Raw genomic sequence first — 26,085 nt, 5'->3', positions numbered from 1 at the left:
AGGGTCACCATCATAGGGCCTAACCACATCAGCCACACCATGAGGGACTCATTCACCTGCACATCTACCAATGTGATATATGCCATCGTGTGCCAGCAATGCCCCTCTGCCATGTACATTGGCCAAACTGGACAGTCTACGCAAAAGAATAAATGGACACAAATCAGACATCAAGAATTGAAACATTCAAAAACCAGTTGGAGAGCTCTTCAATCTTCCTGGACACTCAGTAACAGACTTAAAAGTGGCAATTCTTCAACAAAAAAACTTAACAGACTTCAACAAGAAACTGCAGAGCTGGAATTAATTTGCAAACTGTACACCATTAAATTAGGCCTGAATAAAGACTGGGAGTGGATGGGTCACTACAAACAGTAATTTTCCCTCTCTTGATATTCACCCCTTCCTGTCAACTGTTGAGAATAGGCCACTCCCACCTTAATTTAATTGGCCTTGTTAGCACTGACCTCCCCCTCCCCAACTTGGCAAGGCAACTCCCATCTTTTCATGTCCTGTGATAAATACTGCTACTTGTATTTTTTCACTCCACGCATCTGATGAAGTGGGTTTTAGCCCATGAAAACTTGTGCCCAAATAAATTTTATTCTCTAAGGTGGCACAGGGATTCCTCGCTGTTTTTGCAGTATCTCCATAGTTAGAGTTGTAACTAGTTTAAAAGTTACATTTGACTTACCTGATTTTTTTTTTTTTTTTTTTTTTTTTTTTTTTAAACATTGAACCAGTCCACTTGAATTCTGTGCTCCTCTTCAGGAGGGGAAAGTTTTAGAGATAGTTTGGTGGTAAAGAGAGGAGTTTGAAATATCAGAAGTATTTCACAGTTTGAAAATTAACTTTTTTTTAACACTATCTCAAAAAATAGCTTGGCTTAGTGTCATAATATAATAAAATAATATATATATAATATATAACATTAGCCTAAGCTACACTGTATCTTTGACCCCCTCATGCTCTTTCCCTGTGGGAACCCTTCCAAGTGCTATGCCCAGCACCTGCATTTTTCAGAATAGAATTCTGCCATTCCACCCCCGTTAGACTGGACCTGAGTTACAGCACCCCTCTTTACCAGCTCTTTTCCCTCAGCACATCCAGCTGGGCTTGGTCCCTGCTATAGACTTCCTTTCAGGGACTGTAAACACAATGACACTGAACAGCTTCAAAACGAAGTGTTATCCATGGGAACACAGCCATCAGAGAGAGAGGATTAAAATAACAAAGTCTATTGTGTTCATTGAAAGTTTAGGCATATCCCTCAAGGTTTAGGTGGGACTGGAGTTCTGTCTGCTTTTTTGGAGATTCTGTGTCTGAGTTTCAGTTACTAAATTCTTTGTTTTAAGGTCTCCCTGCTTGGATTCTCTACCCCGTCCCAAGTTATCAGCCAGATTGTTGGTCAGAGTGTGGCGCGGATAAACTTTCAAAGGAATTGAGCCCTGTATTAAGTTCACCAGTGCTTGGATTATCTAAAGCATTGTCTGCCTTCCTACAGATGTGCAAAGCCACCCTGGACTGAGTTAACTCTGCACCCTTGTAGCAAACAGCATTATAGTAATCAAATAGGGATACACATCATATTCATAACAGATATCCCATGTTATTCAGACCTAGAAACCCTAAATGTGGCTTAATTTTGCATCTTACAACCCACCCTTCCACTACTCTAATGTAATAGGTCTGTTTTTGTGAAAACTCAAAAGGTTTCGCGCACACTTTAAAAACTCATGAGGTCTCATATGAGTCTGTAGAAATTGAATGTCCATGTGCTCTGGGATGGTACAACAAAAGAGTGGATTTGGGAAGGCCTCTGAGAGGAAGAGAGGAAAATAGCCATCAAAGAAATTAATCTGAGTTACTGAGCAAGGACCCCTGGCCCTTTCCTTGTCTACATATAATACAAAAAGAACTGATTAGTGGTGCACCAGACCAGTAATAACCATGTGGGGCTTTTAGAATGAAATAAAGCCACACAAATGGCCATGGACATCTGGCGTTATGGACTCATGTTGTAGGGTTTTAAGTTTATGAGGTCAAGTCATTAAAATTCACTTGTATGTTTCCAAACATAAAACCCTTCATCACTAGAAGTATTAATCTCTGCCACCATTAAAGAATTGGACTCTAGCCTTGGTGAATATATAGTTCATTAAAGATTAACTTTCAAGCTACAGAAAAATGGATAAATGAGAATCTTAACTTTTCCTGCACTAGGTGAAATTCATTATCAAGTAATTAAAGAGGACTATATTGTATAGAAAGTAAATTTTAACCATGTTTCTTCTTTCCTATTCCTTTTTTATTCCTGGTTTCTGTACTTCGGTGTTTGTTTTTTAAACAAATCTGCAGTTATCTCTAAGTGATCATTTACCATCCCATGAGGAGATATAAACTCCTTGCTGCTTTTTCTATATACATGTTATTTTATTTTGTGTGTGTATATTGATACATATCAATACAGGTTCATTGTTCTGAAAGATCAGAACAATTTAAAGTCTACAAAACAGCAGTCTTGCAAGCAGGGAAAGAACATAAGCTTTCCAATAAGTGCACAAAATGCATAGCTATGACTTGCAATACCTGTTCTGGATGCTGTCTAAGACAGATTGAATTGACTGTGGTTGGAGTTTGTAACAAAACAATCTGAGGAGATAGCACAGTATTTACTTCAGATACACCCACACGGACAAGCAAACTGTACTACTCTTTGTTTCTTGTTGAAAGGAATTAGTACATTTAAGCATGAAGTTACTTTTCTAAAAAAAGAAATACAAAGGTGCCATAACATTCAGCCCTGTCAGAAGGTTCTGTCTGGGATCTGAACCTGGAACTTTAAATTTTCACACATCTACATGTGGAAGTAACTGCTGTTCCTGAATAATTCTGTGTGTGTGTGATGTCGCACTCTATTAAAGTATGCTGATGAGTGTGAATATAATGTAGCTAACATATGCTTCATGCAGAAGGTCTCTTGTAAGGTATCATTACAAAGCTTATAATCTACTCCTATTTGTATAAATGTATCACTCTTGTATCTGAAACTAGAAATATAACTCTGTGGGCCATTAATGGTGGTTTGGAATCTTGATGGCTCCCATCAACCAGGACAATTGACTATAAACGGTTCTGTTTTACTTTTAAGTCTTCCTGTATATGTGGGTGCTGGCAAGTGGGTAATGAAGTCTTACAGTGGCATGTGAGCATGTCACCTGAACTGGAATCCCCCTTTAACCTGGTGCTTTTCCATTGAGAAGGAGGGGGTGGGAACCCAGAGAGGGACAAAGGATTCCCACCTTATGCAAAAGATATATAAGTGGGGTGGAACAGAACAAAGGGTGAGCCATCATGAGAGATCCCCTAGCTACCACCTCAGCTGGAACCAGGGCCGGCTCCAGGCCCCAGCGCGCCAAGCGCATGCTTGGGGTGGCATGCCACGGGGGGTGCTCTGCCGGTTGTCGGGAGGGCGGCAGGCGGCTCCGGTGGACTTCCCGCAGGCGTCCCTGCAGAGGGTCCGCTGGTCCCGCGGCTCTGGTGGAGCATCTGCAGGCACGCCTGTGGGAGGTCCATCGGAGCCGCGGGACCGGCGAGTGGCAGAGCGCCCCCCCCATGGTGTGCCGCCGTGCTTGGGGCGGTGAAATGGCTAGAGCTGGCCCTGGCTGGAACAAGGGCTGTACCAGGGGAAAAGGATTGTGCCCAGACTAGGAAGGCATCCAGTCTGTGACAGAAAGTTATTGAAACATCACTGAGGGTGAGATTTTATCTGTATTCATCTTTATTACTGTATTAGGCTTAGACTGGCATGTTTTATTTTATTTTACTTGGTAATTCACTTTGTTCTGTCCGTCACTACTTGGAAACACTTAAATCCTACTTTCTGTATTTAATAAAAATCACTTTTTACTTATTAATTAACCCAGAGTATATATTAATATCTGAGGGGGGTGGTCGAGCAAACAACTGTGCATATCTCTCTATCAGTGTTATAGAGTGCAAACAATTTATGACTTTTCCCAATATAAGCTTTCTACAGGGTAAAACGGATTTATTTGTGGTTTGGACCCCATTGGGAGTTGGGCATCTGAGTGTTAAAGACAGGAATACTTCTGTTAGCTGCTTTCAGTTAAGTCTGCAACTTTGGAGCACGTGATTCAGACCCCGGGTTTGTGTGGGAGTGGCCTGGTGTGTCTGGCTCAACAAGAAAGGGTGCTGGAGTCCCAAGCTGGCAGAGAAAGCAGAGGTAGAAGTAGTCTTGGCATCAGCTGGCAGTCCCAGGAGGGCTTCTGTGGCCCAAGCCATCTCAGAGGCGTAGCTGAGCAGGATCTGTGCACAGCTGATTGCTTTGAGATACCGGTAGTGATTTTAAGTCAGTTTTAAGTGTGGTGGCTGGAGAACAGACAAAGTGGTTACCGGTTTGTTATTTTCTGTTTGCTTATTTTGGGTAAGGGAAATAGGGTCAGAAAGGAAAGCAAAATACTGTAAGTAAGAGGGAAGATCAGAAAAAGCTAGTACTACACAGGTTCGAAGTACCCAGAAAGTCTTAAGACTGGGAAAGTCTCTGCTAACTAAGAAGCCCCTGAGCTGAGTGCATCCCAGTTTCAGTGAACTGCAAAGGATGTGTGGCCCAGCCCAAGAAAGCAGGAAAATGACTACCAGTGAAGCAGCAACTAACCTCGAGCTGGCAGGGAAAGCAGGGGCAGAAGTAGCCTTGGCACATCAGCTGGCAGTTCCCAAGGGGGTTTTTGTGATCCAACACGTCACAGTGTGAACATAGAATAAGAGAGCCTTGCTCATTTTTCATTTGAAAGTTTTTAGAAATAGGAAAAGATAAACTGCAAAAACAGTAACTTTCTCTAATTTTTTAGTTAAAGTAGTTTTAGGTAAATATTTTCAGATGACTTTAAACTGACTAAGTCCTTTTAAAGAAAGGATGCTTTCATAGGCCCTGTCTACACTGGCAAGTTTCTGTGCAGTAAAGCAGGTTTCTGAACTGTAACTCCTGAGGTGTTCACGCTGCCAAGCCACTTAGTGCGCAGAAATGGCGCAGTTGCAGCGCTGTAAAAAAAAAAACAACACCCCAATGAGAGATGTAGAGCTTTCTGCGCCAGGGGTACAGCACTGTGGTGCCAGTGTAGACACTGTGGTATATTACAGCACTGTGATTGGCCTCTGGGAGGTGTCCCACAACGCCTATTCTCGCTTCTCTGATCATACGTTTGAACTCTACTGCCCTGACCTCAGGTGACCAACCATCATCCCCACCCCATAAATTCCTTTGGAATTTTGAAAGTCCCCTTCCTGTTTGCTTGGTGATGTGTGCAGTGATCTCAGTGCATCTTTCCAGGTAACCATGCCTGCTCCACGCACCAGGCGATCTCCTACTTGGAGCAATCCTGAGCTGCTGGACCTCATCAGCATTTGGGGAGAGAAGGCTGTCCAGTCCCAGCTGCACTCCAGCCATAGGAATTATGATACCTATGGACAGATTTCACGATGCATGACAGAAAGGGGCCTTGACTGGGACACACTGCAGTTCAGGGTCAAAGTGAAGGAGCTGCGGAACACCTACCACAAGCTGCGGGAGGCAAACTGCTGCTCCGGTGCTGCACTCACGAGCTGCTGGTTCTACAAAGAGCTGGATGTGATACTTGGTGGCGAACCCACCTCCACTGCAAAGACCACTGTGGATACTTTGGTGGCTTGCATGCCAGTCAAGAGTGGACCAAGCCAGTGGGAGGAAATCTTGGACAAGGAGGGGGATCCAGAGGCAAAGAATGACTCGGAGGTCAGAGATGCATGGAGTCAGGAGCTCTTTTCTACCCCGTAGGAGGCTAACCAGTCACAGCTGTCGGACTTTGGCAAAGCGCAAACAGGAGAAGAGGCCCCGGTAAGTGGATTTGATTTTGGGAATCGTTGAAGAGAGCTGTTGGGGGAAGAAGAGTTGCAGAAAACAGGCGTGCCTCCCATGATATGCCTTGTGTGAGCAGTGGTACAGGATGTTGATTGACTCCCTCAACAGTCATTCTGCACTTGCTCAGCCTATTGTTGAACCGCTCCTTGCTGCTGTCGAGTTGCCCCGTGTATGGCTTCATAAGCTACGGCATTAAGGGGTCTCCCAGGATCACAACAGGCATTTTAACTTCTCCTACAGTGATCTTCTAGTCTAGGAAGAAAGTCCCTCCTTGCAACTTCCTAAACAGGCCAGTGTTCCAAAAGATGCGAACGTCATGCACCTTTCCAGACCAGCCTGCGTTAGTGTCTGTGAAACACCCACGGTGATCCACAAGTGCCTGGGGAACCATTGAGAAATACCCCTTTTGATTATATCAGGGTGGATAAAAATCAATGATTTTTTATTTTAAAAAATCAGATTTTTTCTATTTAAATAGGATTTTTTTGATAAAATGTTTTTTGAGGAAAAAACTTGTCTAAAGATAGTTTTAATTGAGATACATTATAGCTCAAAGATATCTCATCATGGAATAGGGATTATAAATTCTAATTCTATAGTATGAGACAATATATTCATGTAATGTTTAAGAAAAGTTTTGTAAATGAGTTCCAATAGTTCATGGATCAGGGACTCAATCTTATGGGGTAGATTCCAAGGGCTTCTATACAGATTATTTAGGTTAATCTTTCTATCTACCCAATGGGACTCAGTGCTCAGTCTAGAAGATGCCAACAGAGATGCTTAGTTTTGCAGTTCTCCAACTGTGGATTTGTGTCTCCAGAGATAACATGCTTGTTAACAGCAAAAATATTTTAAAATAAATATATAATATATAAAGGTGAGAAATAACAGATCTCAACCCTATTGTCCCTCTGCAAATTTGTGTACACAGAGTCAATCCCTTACCCCTCTCTAAAAGTGCAACATTTCAAAAAGTTCAATCAACAGAAGATTGTTGGGTGTGGAATAGATCTGGACAAGAAGTCTGGAGATAAATGAAATAGAGAGAATATACATGCCCTAAACAAAAATCTTCTCGAACGACCTCAGCAAAGAAATCATACATGGTAAAGTCAATCCTACAGACGCTCGACATCCAAGAGGCCACCCTACCCCCGCCTCACCCCCGCGTCTTCCCCCCACTCAAACCTTCCCCAAAGTCGCTGACCCCCAACTGTGCCCTAGACATTCCAACCCCTTCCCCAAATCTCGCATGGCTCCGGACTCTCCATGCTTCCTCCCCGAGTGGAGCACATTCCCGCAGTTCCCCCTCTCTGGAAAGTCCGAATCTACCAAAATAGCTGGTGGCAGGGGAAGCCTGGAAGTAGGAGAAGTGGACGACATGCTTGGGGGGAGTGGAGAATCAGCAGCCAGGTGGAGTCACACTATGGCAGGCCACAGAAAGAAACTCAGCCTCACAGCCACATGTGAAGACCTGACTAGAAGATACCATCAAGAATGCTAGTTTGCAGTTCTAAACGGTGGCTATTGCATCTCCGAGAATAATTATTGCTTGTTAACAGCAAAAATGTTTTTAAATAAATAAATAATATATAGAGGTGAGAAATAATAGACCTCAACCCTATTGTCCCTCTGCACATTTGTGTACACAGAGTCAATCCCTTACCTCTCTCTAAAAGTGCAAAGTTTCAAAAAGTTCAATGAATACAAGATTGTTGGGGGCAGAATAGATCTGGACAAGGAGAAGAAGTCTGGAGTTAAATGTGAGAAGGGAGGGACAGGCAGTAGAAACAAAAGTGAAACTGTTTGAGCAGCATATTCCAGAATTCTTGAGGTCTTTCTGAGTGTAGCTTTCGTTGATTTGAGATCTACCATACCATTCTCTCACTAGAAGGGAAAACCTATAATGGCAGCAGGCCATAAAAGAGCCCCAGTTTGGGAATATTTTAATGAAGTTCCTCTACCTGTGGATAAGACAGGCATGCGTGCAAAATGCAAATAGTGCAACAAAGAAATGCAAGGCTTGTTTGCCTAAATGAAACAACATCATGAGACGTGTTTCTTCCCAGGAGGAAGCTGCCTTGAAGATGATGAAAGGAACATGACTGAACATGCAGGATCTTCAGGTTGGTAAATTTTTTTATTTCATACTTCTTTCTTAAGGACTGCTTGTCTTTCTTCTGGACTATTCTTGAATTCTCATGTTTGAGCAAAAAATATAGTTGTTACTCTATAGTACTATCACTTTAGATGCAGTTGTGATTACAAATATATGGCTGAAATAGGCAGATCTTCCTTCTACAATTTCACCTTTAAAAAGTAGTACTGAGTGTCAGTGAATGTAATGAGTAATACTAAATGAGTAGTATGGTAATAATAATTAAATAACTGCATTGACTTATTTTGTTTCGGAGAATCCATCCTCAACAAACAGGATTCTGAAGATTATCCACCTTCAAGATCACCATAACTGTCTATAGTTACAGAGTTATCTGCTAATGATAGTGTTTCAGTAACATCATGTACGTCATATAGCCAGTCTATCACCTCTAGCAAAAAGAAAAAAAAAAATCTCCATCATCATCCAGAAACAACCATAGAGAAGTTTGTGATAAGAAGCAGCAGATCACAAAAAGAGGTAATTGATGAAAAAATTGCCCAGTTTGTTTATGCAACAAACTCTCCTTTCCATATGATTGAGAATCCCCACTTCGTTAACATGGTTCAGTCATTAAGACCAGGATATAGTCCACCCAACAGAGCAGATGTTGCAAGCAAATTGCTGGATAAAGTGTATGAAAGAGAAATTGAGTAGTGTGTAAAAGGTCTAGAGGATGAAATTGTTAACATGAATCTTGATGGGTGAAACAATGTCCACAATGACTCTGTTGTATGTGCTTGTGTGACAACAGAAGAAGGGAATGTCTTTTTAACAGAAACAATTGATACATCAGGAAATGCACACACAGCAGAATACTTACAAGAAGTAGCAGTAAAAGCTATAACAAATGGTGAAAAAAAATTCAAATGTCTAGTACGCAGCTTGGTCACAGACAATGTGGCAAATGTATCCAAGATGAGAACAAATTATTTAGAAGAGAGCGAAGAGAGGCCCAAACTAATAACATATGGTTGCAGCCAAAGACTTCAGTGTTCCAGAAATAAAGGCTAATGTTGTTGAAACTGCAAAATACTTACCTAGCAACCACTTTGCAGTAGCTGCTCTAAAAAAAGTGGGACGAACCAAGCTAACTCTCCACAAGATGTGTGATAGAACTCAGAGGTGGACTGTTTTGAGCACTATATCAAGAACTGGCCTAATCTGATGACAGTTTGTGAACAAAATCATGAAAAAATAGATGGCCCTGTCACAGCCAAAGTTCTTAACATTGAGCTTAAGAAAAATATTGAACACATGCTGAGTACCCTGAAGCCTATTTCTGTAGCCTTGAACAAAATGCAGGGAAATAGCTGTTTTATTGCTGATGCTGTTGAAATTTGGAAGGAACTGAATGAGATCTTAAAAAGAGAAATATAAATCATGGTTTAAATCAATTTGATTTAAATCAAATCCACCCTGTGATTAATGTACTCAGTGGCTAGCTTTTCTGGTGCTAGAATTGGAATATGCGTGCCAACTGTTGCCCCTCCACAGTTAGGGAAGCCCATTTGTGCAAAGCCATCCACAATGTCATGTACGTTGCCCAGAGTCAGGGTCTTTCGTAGTAGGATGCGATTAATGGTCCTGCACGCTTCTGTCAACATGAGTCCAACAGTCAACTTTCCCATTCCGAACTGGCCAGAAACTGATCAGTAGCAGTCTGGAGTAGCCAGCTTCCACAGTGCAATCACCATGCGCTTCTCCAATGGCAGGGCAGCTCTCATTCTCGTGTCCTTGCGCCGCAGGGCTGGGGCGAGTTCATCACACAGTCCTATGAATGTGGTTTTCCTCATCCGAAAGTTCTGCAGCCACTGCTTGTCATCCCAGATGTGCATGATGATGTGATCCCACCACTTAGTGCTTGTTTCCCGAGCCCAAAAGCAGCGTTATACTGTGTTCTGCACCTCCGTGAATGCCACAAGAAATCTCCTGTTGTAGCTAGTATGTGTAGCGAGATCAGTGTCACACTACTGTTGCCTTTGTAGTTTAAGGAATAATTCTACTGCCACTCGAGATGTGTTGGTCAGAGAAAGCAGCATACTGGTCAGCAGTTTGGGATCCATTCCTGCAGATTGAAGAGGCAGAGTGTGCAGTACACAAACCATTGAAAGATGGCGCCAAATGCAGATGAAAGCACAGGGATTGCTGGGATGCGAAGCAAAGCATCATAGGTCATTGGGAAAGGACCCAGGATGCCCTGCACCACCGTCTGTCTTCCCAAAACTCTTAGCGGCAGAAGAGGAAGAGGTGCTCTGTGGTATAGCTGCCCAGAGTGCACCACTCCGAATATTGCTGCAAGTGCTGCACGCTATTGCGCAGGCAGCTGACAGTGTGAACACACAACAGCGGTTTCCCTTCAACACTCTCTGAGTGGCGCTGTAACTCCCGGCGCTGTAATTCTGCCAGCGTAGACATGCCCATAATTATTAGTGCTGCTGCCAGCATGCTTAGCATTGAACAAAGCATGGTTCTTATTCAAAGTAGCCTACATCCTAATAAAGAGACAATACACTTAAAACTCACATTAGAAGATACACCTATCTCAAAACAGAGTAGATAATCCTTAATTAAATTATGGCATTGATGAAATGTAAATATTTTTCAATCATAGTCTCCACCATTTACTTATAAATGTTGAAGTGCAGAAATACAGCAAAAACTTGCATACTATTAAAATAATTGAAGTTATGCTATAAAAAACCCCTTTACTAGTTTATAAGACTATATGGGAAAGTCAAGATTGCATCTGCAACATAGAAATTTCATTTTGGTTTTAAAAAGACTTTAAAGGTGTTGCCATATGGTCCAAATATGCAATATGCCAGGGTTCTCACCTTTTTTCTTGCTGTGACCCCCCCTCAACATGCTATAAAAACTCCAGGGCCCAGCGAGGGGGGGGGGGCAACTCGAAGATCCGGGCCAGGAGGGGAACCCTTGGGCACAGGCATAGTTTTACTTCTATTTGGCGGGCGGCAAAGGCTGGCAGGGCTCAAGCCAGCTCCGCACAGCGAGGTCCAGGGAGGTAGTGCCACCTCCACCCCATGACTCACTCAGGAGGCCACCCAGCCTGTCTGGGCTGTGGGGGGATGCAACCAAAAAATATAACTCAAAGTGGAGACTCAATTCAAAAAGTTTGAAAACTGCTCAGGATGCAGGGAGGGGATAGCTAGGGGCTGTGTGCAGGCAGGCAGGGGGGCTCCCAGTGCAGCTCCCAGCTTCAGTGGGGGGGTGGGCTTTGGGGCTCCTGGTTTCAGCCCCCCACTCCTCTTGGCTTGTGGGGGAGAAGGTTTGCCAGCTTCAGCCCTGTGCCACTCCTAGATTCAGGGGTGTGTGTGTGGCTTCAGACACCATGCTACTCCTGGCTTTGGGGGCCGTGGGGGGATGCTACCTCCAGCCCTGCACTGCTCCCAGCTTCGTGTGGGTGCCACCTTCAGCCCCGCGCCATTCTCAGCTTCAGCACTGGAGCTTGAGGTACTGGGTTTCAGTTGTGGGGCCCCATGGCCCCCCTGAAAGGGCTCATGGACTCCCATGGGGCTTCAGACCCCCGGTTGAGAACCACTGCAATATGCTGCAGTCCATTCAAACTAAAAAGGTGGACTATGGAGACTATTATTGCATCTGGATTAGGTTTAAAATATGTTTCCAGGATGATTAAGGTTACTAGTGAACTTGCAATTTAAATTAAGAGGGACTAATTCACATAGTGTAAAAGCATTTTAATACCCAGTTTGTAAATCAAGTCAGTCAGTAATCCAGCCATATTAAAAATTAATAATTTCCCCACCATCTGACCTGCTTTTCAGAGGCTTAAATTGTTCTCTGAAGTAGCTGCATTTGCTCATTCTATTTATTACCTTAAATATGACAGATTTAGAATCTGAGCCATGTCTTTTTTCCTCTATTTAGTAATAGTTAAACGTTCTATATCACACAGAGTTTGAATCCCAGAAGTCTGATAATTATAACTCTAATTGTTAGACTTGAATAACCACATTTTCAAAAAGGAAGACTCACAATCCACATGTAATTTGCATACTTACAAAAAGAACTACTGGCTGCATATGCAAACTGGGTGACTAGGTGTTAAGATATTTGTACACACTTGTAAAATGTAGAAGCAAATGTTAGTGCTTTTAAAAAATATATATTTTTTAAGATTGCTATAACAATTTGGATAAAATACATCTGTACATACATTATAGTCCAACATTCCTCACTGATATTATTAGTATTATATAGAAAGCAGAAAGGCAATCACTTTTATACATTAACTCTCAAAGCACAGAATGCAGAAATCAAAGCAAGTACTTGTAGCTCTATCACCTTGTGCTGTGATCCTGTCAGATCTCACAAGCTAAGCAACATCATGCCACGTCAAACCACCATGGAAGACTTGGTAGCAGCAGGAATTAGTGTTGGTAATTCAACAGATGGCATTCTTTTCCAGTCAACACTGAAGTCAAAGGGCTTCTGCAGATAGAATGCTGCAGAACTGGACCTTTCACAAACAAGACAAAGCATGGGGGAAAGGGATGGAGTACACAAACAAAACGATCTGAGAGATGGCAAGTACACAGTGTCAGTTCCAGCAGTTTTATGAATACTGAGTTTAACTATTCTTGCTTGTTAGTTGACAGTGTTTGCGCTGCATTTTTAAAGACATAAACTTCTGGCAGGAGAAATCTTAGGTCTGATATACACAAGAGAATTGCACTAGCTTAACTAAAGATGTGATTTTTCAAACCAATTTAGTTGAACTGGTTCAAATCCCTGTGTGGATACTCTTATTTTGGGTTGTTTCAAATCAACTAGGAATCAGCTTAAGCTAAACCCAACTAAGTGTGTTTACACAGGTTTCCACCACTTTAACTAAACTGGCTTAAATATCACACATTTAGTTAAAACAGTACAATTTTTTTGTGTAGACAAGGCCTTCTTTACATGTTCTAGTCCTTCCTTACACTGGAGGTCTGAAGTCTGCCTAGCTTGTAAGAGGTGAAAAAATACACATACCTAAATTTTAATGGTTTCAGAGGGGTAGCCATGTTAGTCTGTATCAGCAAAAACAAGGAGGAGTCTGTAGCAGCTTAGAGACTAACAAATGTATCTGGGCATAAGCTTTCCTGGCCTAGAACCCACTTCATCAGATCAACTTCTATCAGATTAAATTTTATGGCATTTTTCTATCCTTGATTTGCTGCAAGTTCAAGTTGCTATCAAGAGTTAATCCCATAATAATATGCTAAAAGGGAGGAAGGCATGTTTAATAGATTCCTGGATCACATTAATAGAGTGGTGCTATGTGTGAGGAAGCAGATCCCATCAGCTTGAATTAAGAAAAGGAAATAAAGATAGCTGATATGAAAATTCTTTATCTCTTCGCTGTTTGGATTCTCAGAGGGCTGGAGCTAGGAAACAAAAGCAGAGGTCCCCAGGGTCAACCTGGCTTAGCCCTAAAAGACATTCAGTGCTGAGAGATTACTACAGCTCTGCTACCTTTTGGAACCATAGACTGTAACTCATATGTTGCCTGCTTTAACCTGTAAATAACTCTCTCATTTATTCTTCCTAGTTAATAAATCCTTAGTTTACTAAAAGACTACACCATTTGTCAGACGGTCTGGAGTGGTTCACGACCGGGAGTGCCAAACTCACGGCAGGCTGTCAAAAAGCAGGGCAAACACCCCATAATGATGGTATGATCTATAATTAGATTTCACCAATCCAGTGACAAATGTGAACCCCTGAAGAGCTATGACAGTCTGATCATAGAGTGAGTTCCTTTTGGCCCTCCAGTCTATCTTGCCACGCAGCCAAGCTGGAGTCTGCTTTACTCCAAAGAATCACTCCTTCTGCTTGGGTTCAAAAGTTCAGAGCAGGCATTTTTACAGTTGTAAAGCAAAACTGACATATTACCGGATAGTGTGGGATACAGACATTACAAGCAAGATTAATGCACACAGCAACTTACAAGTATTTTACAGTGTCTAAACACTACAAACACTCTTACAAGTCTAAAACCTATCTTGAACAATACTAACATACATGTGAGTTGGTCTGGTTTCCAGTTATGAATTTGTCAGTGCTCAGCTGATACCTGCAGTGTTGGCAAGAGCTGGCTCCTGGTTTACCAGTGTTACAGATAGTAGATTCAGAAATCCCAAACTGATGTTAAGAGGATAACAGAAAACAAAAAATAAATAGAAAAAAATTCTGTCAGCAAAACTAATAGCTTAACTGGACTGCAACATGTTATGCAGAAAGGCCACAAAGGCAAACACTTCTGTGCACAGCAGAAAGGCATTTGGCCCAGGGAATGGGTGATGGGCAGCTTCTTCAGTATTTTTAGAAAAAGGTATGTCTCAGCTATTTTCTATTAAATTTGAAGTACAAGCTACTGACCCTTTCAGCCAGCCATGAGGGGCTGGATGGAGCTGAAAAACGGATGCAGTGCAACTTATTTTATAACAAATATAATCATTAATAGCATCCTGCCACTTTCCTTTTAGCTTAGACTTCATTAGAACAGAACCACATCCTGTTTCTCTTCCTCAGGTAATACCTTCCCTTTGGGTTTCTATACCTGCCAGTGAGGTTCCTTAGCCTGTGGAGGGCTAAGGATCATCTTTTTACCCACTCACACTGGTGAGCAGAGCTGTTTGCTGTTTTAACCTCATTCTGGCCATAGCTTGTATGGCACCCTTCACACAGTGGCTTGTTGAGGGCTATCAACAATATGTAATACCAACAGATCCTAATCAATGGCAGGCGGAATCGAATTGGGAACCTCTAAAGCTTAGTGCATGAGCCTCTACTGCATGTGCTAAAAGCCAACTGCCTGTTAGCTAAGGCAGTAGACCACCTTTCTTTAAGTGGTCTCAGTATCACTAGATGGGCCAGAACACCACACCCAGGAGGTGTGTGGGTTATAAATACATGACGATTCTTCAAAATTGTGCACCTAGACTGCTTGAGACCATTTCAAATGTTGAGAAGGAGGGGGAGTAACAACAATTTTTCCTTTGGGGCAGCTAGGGCACTGCCTCATTCACAAATATGAGAACATAAAATCCAAATAAGATGTCCCTTGCCCCAATTATAATTCCCTTTCAGGTTGCTACTTTAAAGACATAGGCCCAGATCTTCAGAAGTATTTATGCACCTAATTCCTGTCAATTTGAGGACTTGGGAGACAGCGTGCCCATCTTCCAGCTAAAGTATCCACAGTAGGGCAGTGGCTCTAGGGCCCCACACTGTACAAGGTAAAGGCCTCTATGTAACTCCTTTGGGGTTTAGATAGCATGGCCCCTTTAAATCTTTTTTCTAGGGGGGAGAGGGAGAGAGAGGCAGCAGCCAGCAGCAAAGGAAGCAACGGAGAACCTGCCTGAAGCCTGGGAAGGACAGAGCGGCTGATTGGGAAACACCCCAGAACAGGAGCCAGGAGGAGCACTGTGCCAGGGAGGAATTGCCCGAGGGGGACAGGCCAGAGCTGGATCCAGTATCACGGCTGCCCAGAGCTGCATGGGGCTGTGAGTACTGGGGCTTGTGACTCTGCATTGGGAACAAGGAGGGAGGCAGCAAGCTAGTTAAGTGGGGAGGCTTTGCAGAGAGCGGCAGAAGAGGTCACCGGACGGGTTTGTTGGAGGAAAGTTCACTGGTGCTGAAGATGACCAGGAGCACCCAAGACTCACCACTGTACTGGAACTTTGCTCAGGACTCCTGAACTCTGTGTGCAGGCACATTGCTCAGTTTCTGCCCTTCCAAACTGTGCTACCACTGGGCCCCTAGGGCCTTGGCTTGGATGCAGTCCTGTTTTACTGCTCCCCCTATATTTCCCCTTGTTGTTTTCTCCTCTCATCCCTCTCTTTCTTATATCCATTGTACTTTCCCTGTGGGTGGATTGGAAACAGGTGCCCCTAGGGTGGAAGGTATTTTCCCTGCTACATTCCTGTGCATGCCTTCTCTTGGCCAGAGCTGCCTGCAGAGCAGATGCCATCTTGGCCATGAGGGCGCTAAAGTTACATCTATAACTAGGATGACCAGATATCCTGATTTTATAGGGACAGTCCCAGTATTCAGGCTTTGTCTTTTATAGACACCTATTATCCCCCACCCCCTGGTTTTTCTCACTTGCTATCTAGTCACTTTATGTATAGCTGTGGCAGCAGGATGTGAATTTGCTCAGTGAACAGTCCAGCAGGGCTGCCTTTAGGAACCAAGGGGGCTGATTCGAATACCTGGCAGTGGTCTGGGTCTTCAGCGGCGGGGAGTCCTTCGCTTGCTCCGGGTCTTCCGAGCACTGAAGGACCCCCTGCCGCCAAAGACCTAGAGCGAGTGAAGGACCCCTCACTGCCGAAGACCCAGACCGCCCGCCAGGTGAGTAAAAAAAATTTAAAAGGTGCCTAAGGCGCGAGGCCCTCGTAGGTGTGGGGCCCGATTCCGGGGAATCGGAGGAATCAGCCTAAAGCAGGCCCTGCAGTCCAGCACCCTTAAGAGTGCAGTTCAGGTTCATGTGCATCACTTAGAAGCTGGCTCTAGCGCCCATTAGCAGAGGGCATGTTGCCCTGCCATTAGCATATAGGTATGCAGGCCGGCAGACTCACTGGCTTCTATTCTAGAATCCTGGGCCTGGCTGCACCCCTGCCTTCCTCTCCCACTGGGTGCACCCCTGCCTTCCTCTCCCGCTTGTGGGGTTTGCTCTGCGGACTGGTGTCCAGCATGCATAGGCGGCACATGCTCACCTGCCACCACGGTGACCAGATTATAGGGACAGCCCTGATTTTGGGGTCTTTTTCTTATATAGGCTCCTATTACCCCCCATCCCTGTCCCAGTTTTTCACACTTGCTGTCTGGTCACGATACCGGGCACCCAAGAGGTGCCCCTGTCCAGGAGAGGGAGTCGCCCCGCAACCAGCCCCGCACCGGGTCAGCTTTAGGACCCAGGAGACGCTCCGGCCTGGCCGGGCAGAGAAGTTGAAGCGGTTTCCATAGCTGCAAAGGCGGCTGCTGCCTTAAGGGAAACTAACCAGACTTGCCCCGAAGTTGGCCAGGCCACCGGCTCCGGCCATGGCGCTGCAGCGGGAGCGGCTCCCCTGAGGCGGGTGGCAGCGGGCATGACCCCCCCGGCCTGCATGGTGTGTCTCCGGCAGGTGGGACTCGGGCGGCGGCAGGGACCCGCCTGGGTGGGAGGCGGAGGCGAGAAGCGCTGTGCGGGGTGAGGCGGGGATGCGGCAGGCGCCGGGGAGGGGGCGTGCGGGCAGGGCGCCAGCAGCTCTCTCGGGAGCTGTGAGGCTGCACGGGCGGGCCGTCGCATAGCCCCCGGGGAAACGGCTTGTGCGAGGGCAGAACCTCGCCAGGGGCTGGCCTGGTCAGCCCAGCTGCAGGGCAGGGCAGGGCAGGGCAGGGCAGGGCGGGGGAGTTTACCTGCTGCTGCTGGGGTTACCTGCGCGTGTTGAGGGCTGGCTGGGCTGGGGGCTTCAGGGAGACAAGGGGGGTTGAGGTCAGAGCTTTTATTGGTCTCACTTCTGGGGGTGAGCGAGACGAGCTTTGGAGCCATCCAAGGCTCTGCTTCTGGTTGGGGCTTTCGCAGGTAGAGAAGAATTTGCCTTTGCAATAACTGTGGGGCCAGGAAAGTCAACTGAAACCCAACGCTTGTGGTCCCCACTGGCTGGCACTGCAACCGCAAATTGCAACAACTCTGCGGGCTTCTAGGAAACCGTGGGGCAGCCCTGTTCAGAGTTTGCCTCCTTTTTCTTCCAGGAGTTGGGCCTAATTCTGTGAACACTTATAGATGGCAGGAAAGGGCCCTAGTTCAGGAGCTGGCTGCACAGGTGCTGTCTAGTGGGGAATGGATTGATAGAAATGTGCTTGTTGCAGCTGTTGCATTGGCATATTTTTTGTTTTTGTTTTTACTTAAATATGAACAAACTATGTTAGTGCTGAAAGGAGTGATAGGGACATTTGCTATTCTCATGCAGAAAGTCCATTAAGAACAACTTATTAATGAGAAAATCTGAACTGATACACAACTGTTCTTTGCAATCCTCTCATTAAAGGCCAATTTCTCCATGCAGTTCTTGAAACATTTCCCATGACCTTCCTTCAGTCAACTTTTGGAGGCATTTCCAATCTAGCTCTGTTTTTTTTGTTTTCCTGTGGAAACAGTTCAGTTCATGGCTCAATTGTCATGCAGGAGGGGTTAGGTTTAATGTCCATTGCCTACTGTTCATGGCCATTATATCTTACGCTTCTGGGTTAAAGTCTTTAAATGTGAAAGTGAGGAACTAATAACATTGATGGAAGTTGCGCTCTTCTTTCCAGAAGTTCTGTCAACTATTCCAGTGTTGGGGTAATTAAACTGTAACACAGAATTACTGTGGGGAAAAATCTGCTCTCATGACTAAACTGAAACCACTCAGTTTGACAACTTTGTAGTCTTGACCTGATGGAAAATCTTATTTCTCTAGAGGAAATAGGCTTGTGTGTTAGAGTAAGAGGAAACTTTATTTTCATTAAGTGAAACTTCTAAAAGCTCTGAGAGAGGCTGGTTAATCTGACTCAGATTATGGTATTCTGTGTTTTTTGCTGAGACGCTATACTTAAACTACCCAGCAATTGATACATTTGAATGATGTTTCTAATTTGCCATGATGCTTTTCTGCTCAACTATTATAAAATGTCTCCAAACTTTGACAAGAATATGTGCCTGTGTTTACCGGTAAAATGTATTTGAATTTAAACATACTGTGGAGAGTCGAGAAGCAGATCACAGAATCTCAAGTTTGTATCCAAACTTTTGCACATGGGTGCATTCACAAAACACATCTCTTGAGGCCATGTCTGTACCGCACTAGAATAATCTTCCCAAAAATTTGGTCCATTTTTAAAATTGGTTGGAGGTACAGTATGGGCAAGAGGTGCTCTTTTAACTATTTCAGTTAAACTTCCTGAAAAAAGGTTAACAAAACTTGTTATTAAAACGGTTCTGGCTGTTTTTCTATACCGTTCCCCTAACCAATTTGAGATGTTTTTTGTCTGGTATTTTTAGGGGAGAAATATCCATAGTTAAGATAAGTGTTTTGTTTTTGTTTTTAAAGACAGTGTTGGTACTTTTTTTATTTTGACACGACCAGCATGTGTTGGACAGTGAAATCCAGCTCCTTTGGGGCTAGCTGAAATGTGTGTTGCCCAGTACATACAAAATTAAATTTGAGCTAAAGAGGAGGAGCAACAGTCTGAACTGCTGTACATACATGAAAGTTCTAGTTTTCTTCCAAAAGTTCTCAAAATACTAAAAGTTCTTGTAGAGACATAACAACAGAGATAATAAACTAACAATATAATATTGCTACTACTAGCCCTAATTAATACAATAGACTTTGGGAATAAAATTAATCATTCTTCTTTATGTTTGCTTTTTAATCTGAGCAGTGTAGGTCAAGATGTCTCACTTTAAAAAAAAACAAACAAACCTCTACTATCTCAAAGAATGATATGCCAATGAGAGATTGATTTGAAGCAGTTCTTTAGTAACTGAGGAATTTTCAGTGATTAATACTTACTAGCAACAAGAGCACAGTTACATATTAATAGCAGTAATATCGTATTTAGTAGCATCAATCCAGTATTCTAAGCAACAAACAGGAAGGCTTTCAAGTTCATTCTCTAAGGACTGACTGCCAGTAAACTGGATCCATTATAAAATTTCACTATTGCTTGTTGCCACTGATCTGCCAGTCACAGGCACAGTGAAAGACATGATCATAAGCTATTATATATATATATATCTGCTGTTGTTTTGACTTGCTAAAGAACAAAATATTTTTTTCATGTAATTATTTATTCTGGTTATCATAAAGAGTCCCTGTGCAGATCAACAGCATACCATGACTGTACACTGCTCAAGACTTGCCCAGGATCGTACCGGAAGTCACTTAACAGTGGTGTGGTCGCAGTCCAATGCTTTAACCAGCAGACCATCCTTCCTCTCCATCTTCAGTATTTATGCCTCTAAAGGCTTGAACCAGAGGACAGGGCATGTTTTTGTCTCTTTTACCCAGTCAAAATATTGCGGGGGCGGGGAGATAGAAACAAAAATAATTTTTTAAAAAAAAATTACAACAATCCAGAAATTATACATTCAGAGCATGATTTAAAGAAAAAATTTGGGGTGCCATTTCTCTTTCACGCTTGTTCTGATAGTTAGACAAGCTAACTTTTTTTTTAAACTGTACAAAGGCAACATTTTGAGGAAGATGATTGAAAGAACTTGAGGTTTTGTTTAAATTCAGTTAATATTGTCCTGTAATGTTGTTGGACACAACTTTTTTTTTTATGGCAGTCCTCAACCCCTCAAGTTTCATGAGATCAAATCTAATTCTTGTAGAACTTTTGATGGCTAATGCACACAGCAGATCCCTAGTGTATTTTTCTTCAGATGCTGTTTATTAATATTGAATAAGCCAGTCACCTAAATGTAGATCAGGGATCAGCAACCTTTGGCACACAGCTCGCCAGGGTAAGTACTCTGAGGCCGAGGGATATGCTGGCTGCCGCTTCCTGCACTCCCCATTGGCCTGGAGCGGCGAACCGTGGCCAGTGGGAGCCGCGATCGGCCAAACCTGCGGACATGGCAGGTAAACAAACTGGCTCGGCCCGCCAGGGTGCTTACCCTGATGGGCCGCTTGCCAAAGGTTGCTGATCCCTGATATAGATACTCTACAGTTCAAAGGTCACCCAAGTACTTTCGCAAAAATTAAGGGGGAGGACTTTGTTAGTCAGCTCATTAACTACCTTTATTTTGAATTAGGTTATGTATACATTGTCTTTAGAAGTTTTGTATCTTGACTTCATTGCAAATGTGCTGTGATTTTTGAAAAACAATTATTTTTTTTCATTCCACCTGCCACCGTCTCCCCTCCCACTGCCCTTTATTTTCTATGTAAAACACTTAGTGATACTTTCTTTTTCACTGGTGGAGACTTGTTTGGCTGTTCAGTGGAGAATGACTACTCTCAGAGATTCTCTTTAAACTCTCTCAGTTTGAGTAGGATAACACACTTACTTTTATTCTTTTTATGTAGCTTTGTTAATTACCCACACCCTATATCTGGCAAACACCTATTGCACTCTCATTAAGTTGTAGAACTGGAGTGTAAGCTTTAGTGAGCTGGCAAAACTATGTGTTCTGTTTGTAAAGCTCTGTCTGCAGTGATGTCCATTTACTTCCTGAAGAATTTAGCATCCTACCAGCATGTTATATAATTCAAAGTTTGCATTTAGACTTTTTTAGTAACCTGAATGCTAGATATTTTTTTTCTACTAGAAAAGAAGCTGCTTTCTCTCATTGCTTGTTTTTTTTCATCAGAAGAAAACATGAGAGATAGCTCTTGTAAAATTAAGGGTAATAACTGTAATAGATAACTATAAGTATTGGTGATAGCAAGACTATATATACAGACATATTCACAGTATAAGTTTTAAACAAATAATTTAATACTGTACACAGCAGTGATGATTGTGAAGCTTGGTTGAGGTGGCGAAGTTGGGGTGGAGGAGAGTGGGATATTTCCCAGGGAATGCCTTACTGCTAAATGATGAACTAGCACTTGTCTGAGCCCTCAAGGGTTAACACATTGTTAGTGTAGCCTCACACTCGACAGGGCAGCACGAATGAAGGGAGGAGACACAGCATGGCAGTGGATGTAAACATTCCCTGTGGAAACTGAATGTGATGATGAAACCATGCTATCCCACTGGAGCGCACCGCTCCTTCAAACTGCCAAATTCTGGAGGGGTGGCAGGGGAAGGCTGTGTTTGTGTGAGTGTGAGACAGACACACACACAGTGTCAGCAAGTTGAGACAGCAGCTGCTGCCAGCAAGCTCCCTCCATCCTGAGCCCAATCCCTCCTGCTCTGTGAAGATGGGGTACAGGAACGGGGGAAGGGAGACACCCTGACATCAGCACACCTCTTCCCCCTCACTTCCTGCACAGCAAGCAGGAGGCTCCTGGGAACAGCTCTAAGGCAGAGGGCAGGAGCAGCACATGGCAGTGGGGAGAGGGACACCTGAACTGCCCAGCAATTGATAGCCTGCTGGGTGGCTGCCACACAGGGAATTTAGGGGAGCAGATGAGGGGGCTGCTGGTCCACCCTGGTTCCAAGCCCCTACCAGCTAGCTCCAATGGGCTGCTCTTTCTGCAAGCTGTGGACAAAGGCGGCAGCTGTCAAACAACATTATAAGGGAGCATTGCACAACTTTAAATGAGAATGTTCTCTAATTGATCAGAAAGATAACAACATTAACCTGGACAATGTTAAGTGAGGAGTTATTGTACATGTTTTCAGTTTCACAATATGCCCCTTGCAGAATTTAGTTTGGACTAAACTCTCATCATAGTGAATCATAAAGTTGTACTTGCACCACCTGCCTTATCAAGAGTTATTCTACTAGCGTTGTGCAGAACGACAATTCTGCTCAAAAAGAGGAGCTCAGACATTCTAGCTGAGATCACTAGAGAAGCAAATATGCAATGTGGACACTAGCAACATTTAATGAAAGATTTCAAGGGGGTTAGAAAACTGATGCTGTTCCGAAATAGATCGCACTTGTGGTACCACTCTGAAAATTAACTCTGTAAAAATGACAGCCTTGAGTTTCCTTAATATTGTCTCAATAAGTTCTAGATCTAATTTGTGCAGAATTTAAACGTTACTTTCTCTTTACCAGTCCTAGTCCTGCAGACACAGACTGAAGGTCAAGTCTTTTCATTGGAACCGCAGTCCAGCCTGGCTAGGAACCTTGCCTTCTAGTTGTCTGGCTTCTTACGAGGAATGGTTGGACCTGCCTTACCTAAATAAAATATCTTGTATGTAATATTGTTGTAGCTTTGTTGGTCCCAGGATATTAGACAGACAAGGTGGGTGAGGTAATATTTTTATTGCTGTAATAAGCCATAAAAGCAATCTATAACCCACTATCCCCCGCAGCCTCCACCATCACCACTTTCCCCCCTATGGCTGGAGGGGTGTTAACTGGCCCCTTGACCTTGAATGGTCCTCTTTGAAATATGTGTTAACTACTTATTCTAAACAATCTGTTCCACCTTGTATTTAACTATGAAACTGAGTACATTTCCTAGACCTGAAGAGCTCTGTCTAAGCTTGTCTCTCTCTCCAACAGAACTTGGCCTAATAAAAGATATTAACTTACCCGCTTTCTCTAGAAAATATCTTGAGCATTAATTAAGCATTGAAACACTGTAGTGGGCTTTCCTGTATGCAGGATCATGATGGTTTTAATTAGTCTCAAATCTTTTGTTTAGTGTTTGCTTGTTGGTAAAGCAATATTATAACTTATTCCCCATAAACATTCATCTAAATCCTAGGGGTAGTATTAGGATTGCCAGCCATCTGGGTTTTACCCAGACAGTCAATTTTTTAGCTTCTGTGTCCGGGTATCATTTAGGTTTGCCAGGTGCCTGGTTTTTGACCAAAAAGTCCAGTAAAAAAGGGGACCTGGCAACCCTAAATGGCAGCTGAACCAAAAGTCTGGTTACTGAGGGCAGGGCAAGGCACCAGATCATTAACCCAGACCAGCCTCTGCTCAGCCAGAGCTGCCTCCTACCTGCAGACAGGCTTCTTGAGAGGATCCAGCAAGTGAGGGGGGTGGGAGGAGGGAAGAGTGCGCAATGTAGGCGGGGTCTGGGGGTGGTGGGGCGGGTGGGTTTGGTTATCTGCAATTAGAAAGGTGGCAACCCTAGGTAGTACAAAGTTAACAATGGAGGGTAATGTGGAAGAAGTGAGTATAGAAGTGAGTTTGAATTAGAAGGATGAAGAGCCTCGTTCTAATCATAGTTTAGTGTGGCTAGTTGAAGTTATGACTGCACAACTACTTTGTGGTCTGGCAGACTGGCAGCAAACACTTTCCCAACATTTCCTGTCTGAGCAATTTTAAGTTGGTGGCTGAGCAGTTACTATAACTGAAGATTGTCACAAATAAACTAAAAATAAACTCATGCCTACTAAATATAGTTGGTTTTTGTTTCTGTATAGCATCCTGTCTGTATCCAATTGGTTTAATGTATAAATTCAGATTGATCTGAGTTCCACCCTCCGTATCCTCATTCATAATTTTAACCAGGGCCCTTAGACACCCAAAATCACTAGTCACTTCTGAAAATCTTGGTCACACTTTTAAAGAGTTGCTTCATGCTTGCTAAATTGTTGTAAAAGATTTTTAAAGTTCTAAAATATAAGGACTTCATAAAGGTAGTTGTATTTCTTGCCCTGTCATGTGATTTTTTTTTTTTTTTTTTTTAATTTTTTTTTTTTTTGGTAGTGCATGAGGCTGAGGTTTAAAAAATGGGGGAAGTTCCAGTGTGGATTTTTAGCAGTGTAAATACTCTTTTGCTGTGAATATGGCCCGTTACTAGGTTACAGGTGAGCTGTTTGAAACTTACTTGGGGGTTGCTGAGAATTTGCAGATACTGGAAGCTAACAGAAGTATTGATTGATTTAAAATTGATCAAGTTTGATATACAACTTAATTAGTTTGTAATTTACAGTTATGTTAACTTCTTTAATTTTGGTAGAGACTAGTGCTTGGAAACGTACCAATAAATAATATGCATAATTTATCCTTAGGCCAAATATAGTGCAACAGTGGTTACAGAAGAAAGCAAGGCTTCTTCCCAGTGTTCTGCATTGCATTCTAGGGAATTGGAGAGGTGTTTCTGCCCCCCTTCCACTGACAATGAAGTAAGAACAGTTAAATATAATGCCTAAAATATAAACTTTGTTTTCTTCATGAAAAATATGTATTACCCACCAAAAGAGATGAGGTAGGTCAAATCATTTATTTGCATTAACTTTGTTAAGATAGCTACACTTGATCTAAATTATTTCCTTTTGAAAATTAAAGAACTGTGACAAATGCATTCCAAGGCATTAAAGAATTAAAATAATGTGCCTTGAACTGATGTAAAATTTAAGTCTTCTAGTCTTTTTCAGCTAGTCTTGGAGACAGGTGCTACTTAACTGCCAAATTCTGTACTAAGTGAGGAGATCTATTGTGTTGGAGCTATACTAAATACAGTTATGAAAAGCGGTATGGTCCAGTAAAAGATCAGAAAGCTAGGAATATAATGTTTTTAATTTCTCTAACTCATATCAACTGTAAGGGACTACATGTAGAATAAAACCCACTGCCTTGAGAGCAGTGTTGTAGCTGATAAACAGCTGCTTGCTTGTTGCTAATTTCATTAGGTATAAACGAACCCTTTAAGAGGTATATCCAGGGGTGGCAAGTTCGTATAATTTTTGGTGGTGCCCAGAACAGTTCCAAATCCTGCCCCACCCCACCTGCCTTATAAGCCAATATACAGTAACTCCTCACTTAAAGTTGTCCCGGTTAACATTGTTTTGTTATTACGTTGCTGATCAATTAGAGCAGTGGCTCTCAAACTTTTTTTTCCGCGGACCACTTGAAAATTGCTGAGGGTCTTGGCAGACCGCTTAATGATCTTTTCAAATGTTGTATGTACCCTTAGCTAACTATTGTAAAGCACTTTGGATAAAAGTGCTATATAAAAAAACCCCTAACTAATAATAAACTTTTTTTTTCTACACATAAAAGCACACAACTCATATTTTAATATCAGTAGTCTTAACCTTTCTAATGCAATGAATGTGCCCTCTCTACCCTGCTGCAGCAGCCCCCAAGCTGGGACTGGGAAGAAGGCGGGGGTTCTTTCCCTCTCTCTCCACTGCAGTGGCCCCTGAGCTCTGGCTGGAAAGGAGGTGGGTCTCTCCCCTGCCACAGCAGCCACAGAGCTGAAACTGGGAAGGAAGAGGGTCTCTCCCCAGCAGCTGCAGCCCTGAGCTCTTTCTCTGGCCGCCGTAGCCCTGCATGTCCCAAATTCTCCCCACCCCCTCTTCTCACACTACTGCCCCCTTCTACCTGTTCCCCCCCCCAAGGCCACCGCCTCACCTTACATGTGCATCT

The 26,085-nt window shown here is 43.2% G+C and overlaps 1 protein-coding gene across 1 annotated transcript in view; it reads left to right on the top strand.

The window, feature by feature from the left end:
• The first annotated feature begins 17,115 nt into the window (after window positions 1–17,115).
• LOC116816388 (palmitoyltransferase ZDHHC11-like) overlaps window positions 17,116–26,085 on the top strand; it is a 103,282-nt gene continuing 94,312 nt past the window's right edge. The window contains exon 1 of the mRNA XM_032765564.2: window positions 17,116–17,230. Coding sequence (XP_032621455.1) covers window positions 17,195–17,230 — 36 coding nt within the window. The 5' untranslated portion in view covers window positions 17,116–17,194. The remainder of the gene's footprint in view (window positions 17,231–26,085) is intronic.

The sequence above is a fragment of the Chelonoidis abingdonii genome, chromosome 2 (genome assembly GCF_003597395.2).
Source record: "Chelonoidis abingdonii isolate Lonesome George chromosome 2, CheloAbing_2.0, whole genome shotgun sequence".
NCBI lineage: Eukaryota > Metazoa > Chordata > Testudines > Testudinidae > Chelonoidis > Chelonoidis abingdonii.
Note: the sequence above shows the minus strand (reverse complement) of the source record. Positions and strands in the feature narration are given on the sequence as shown.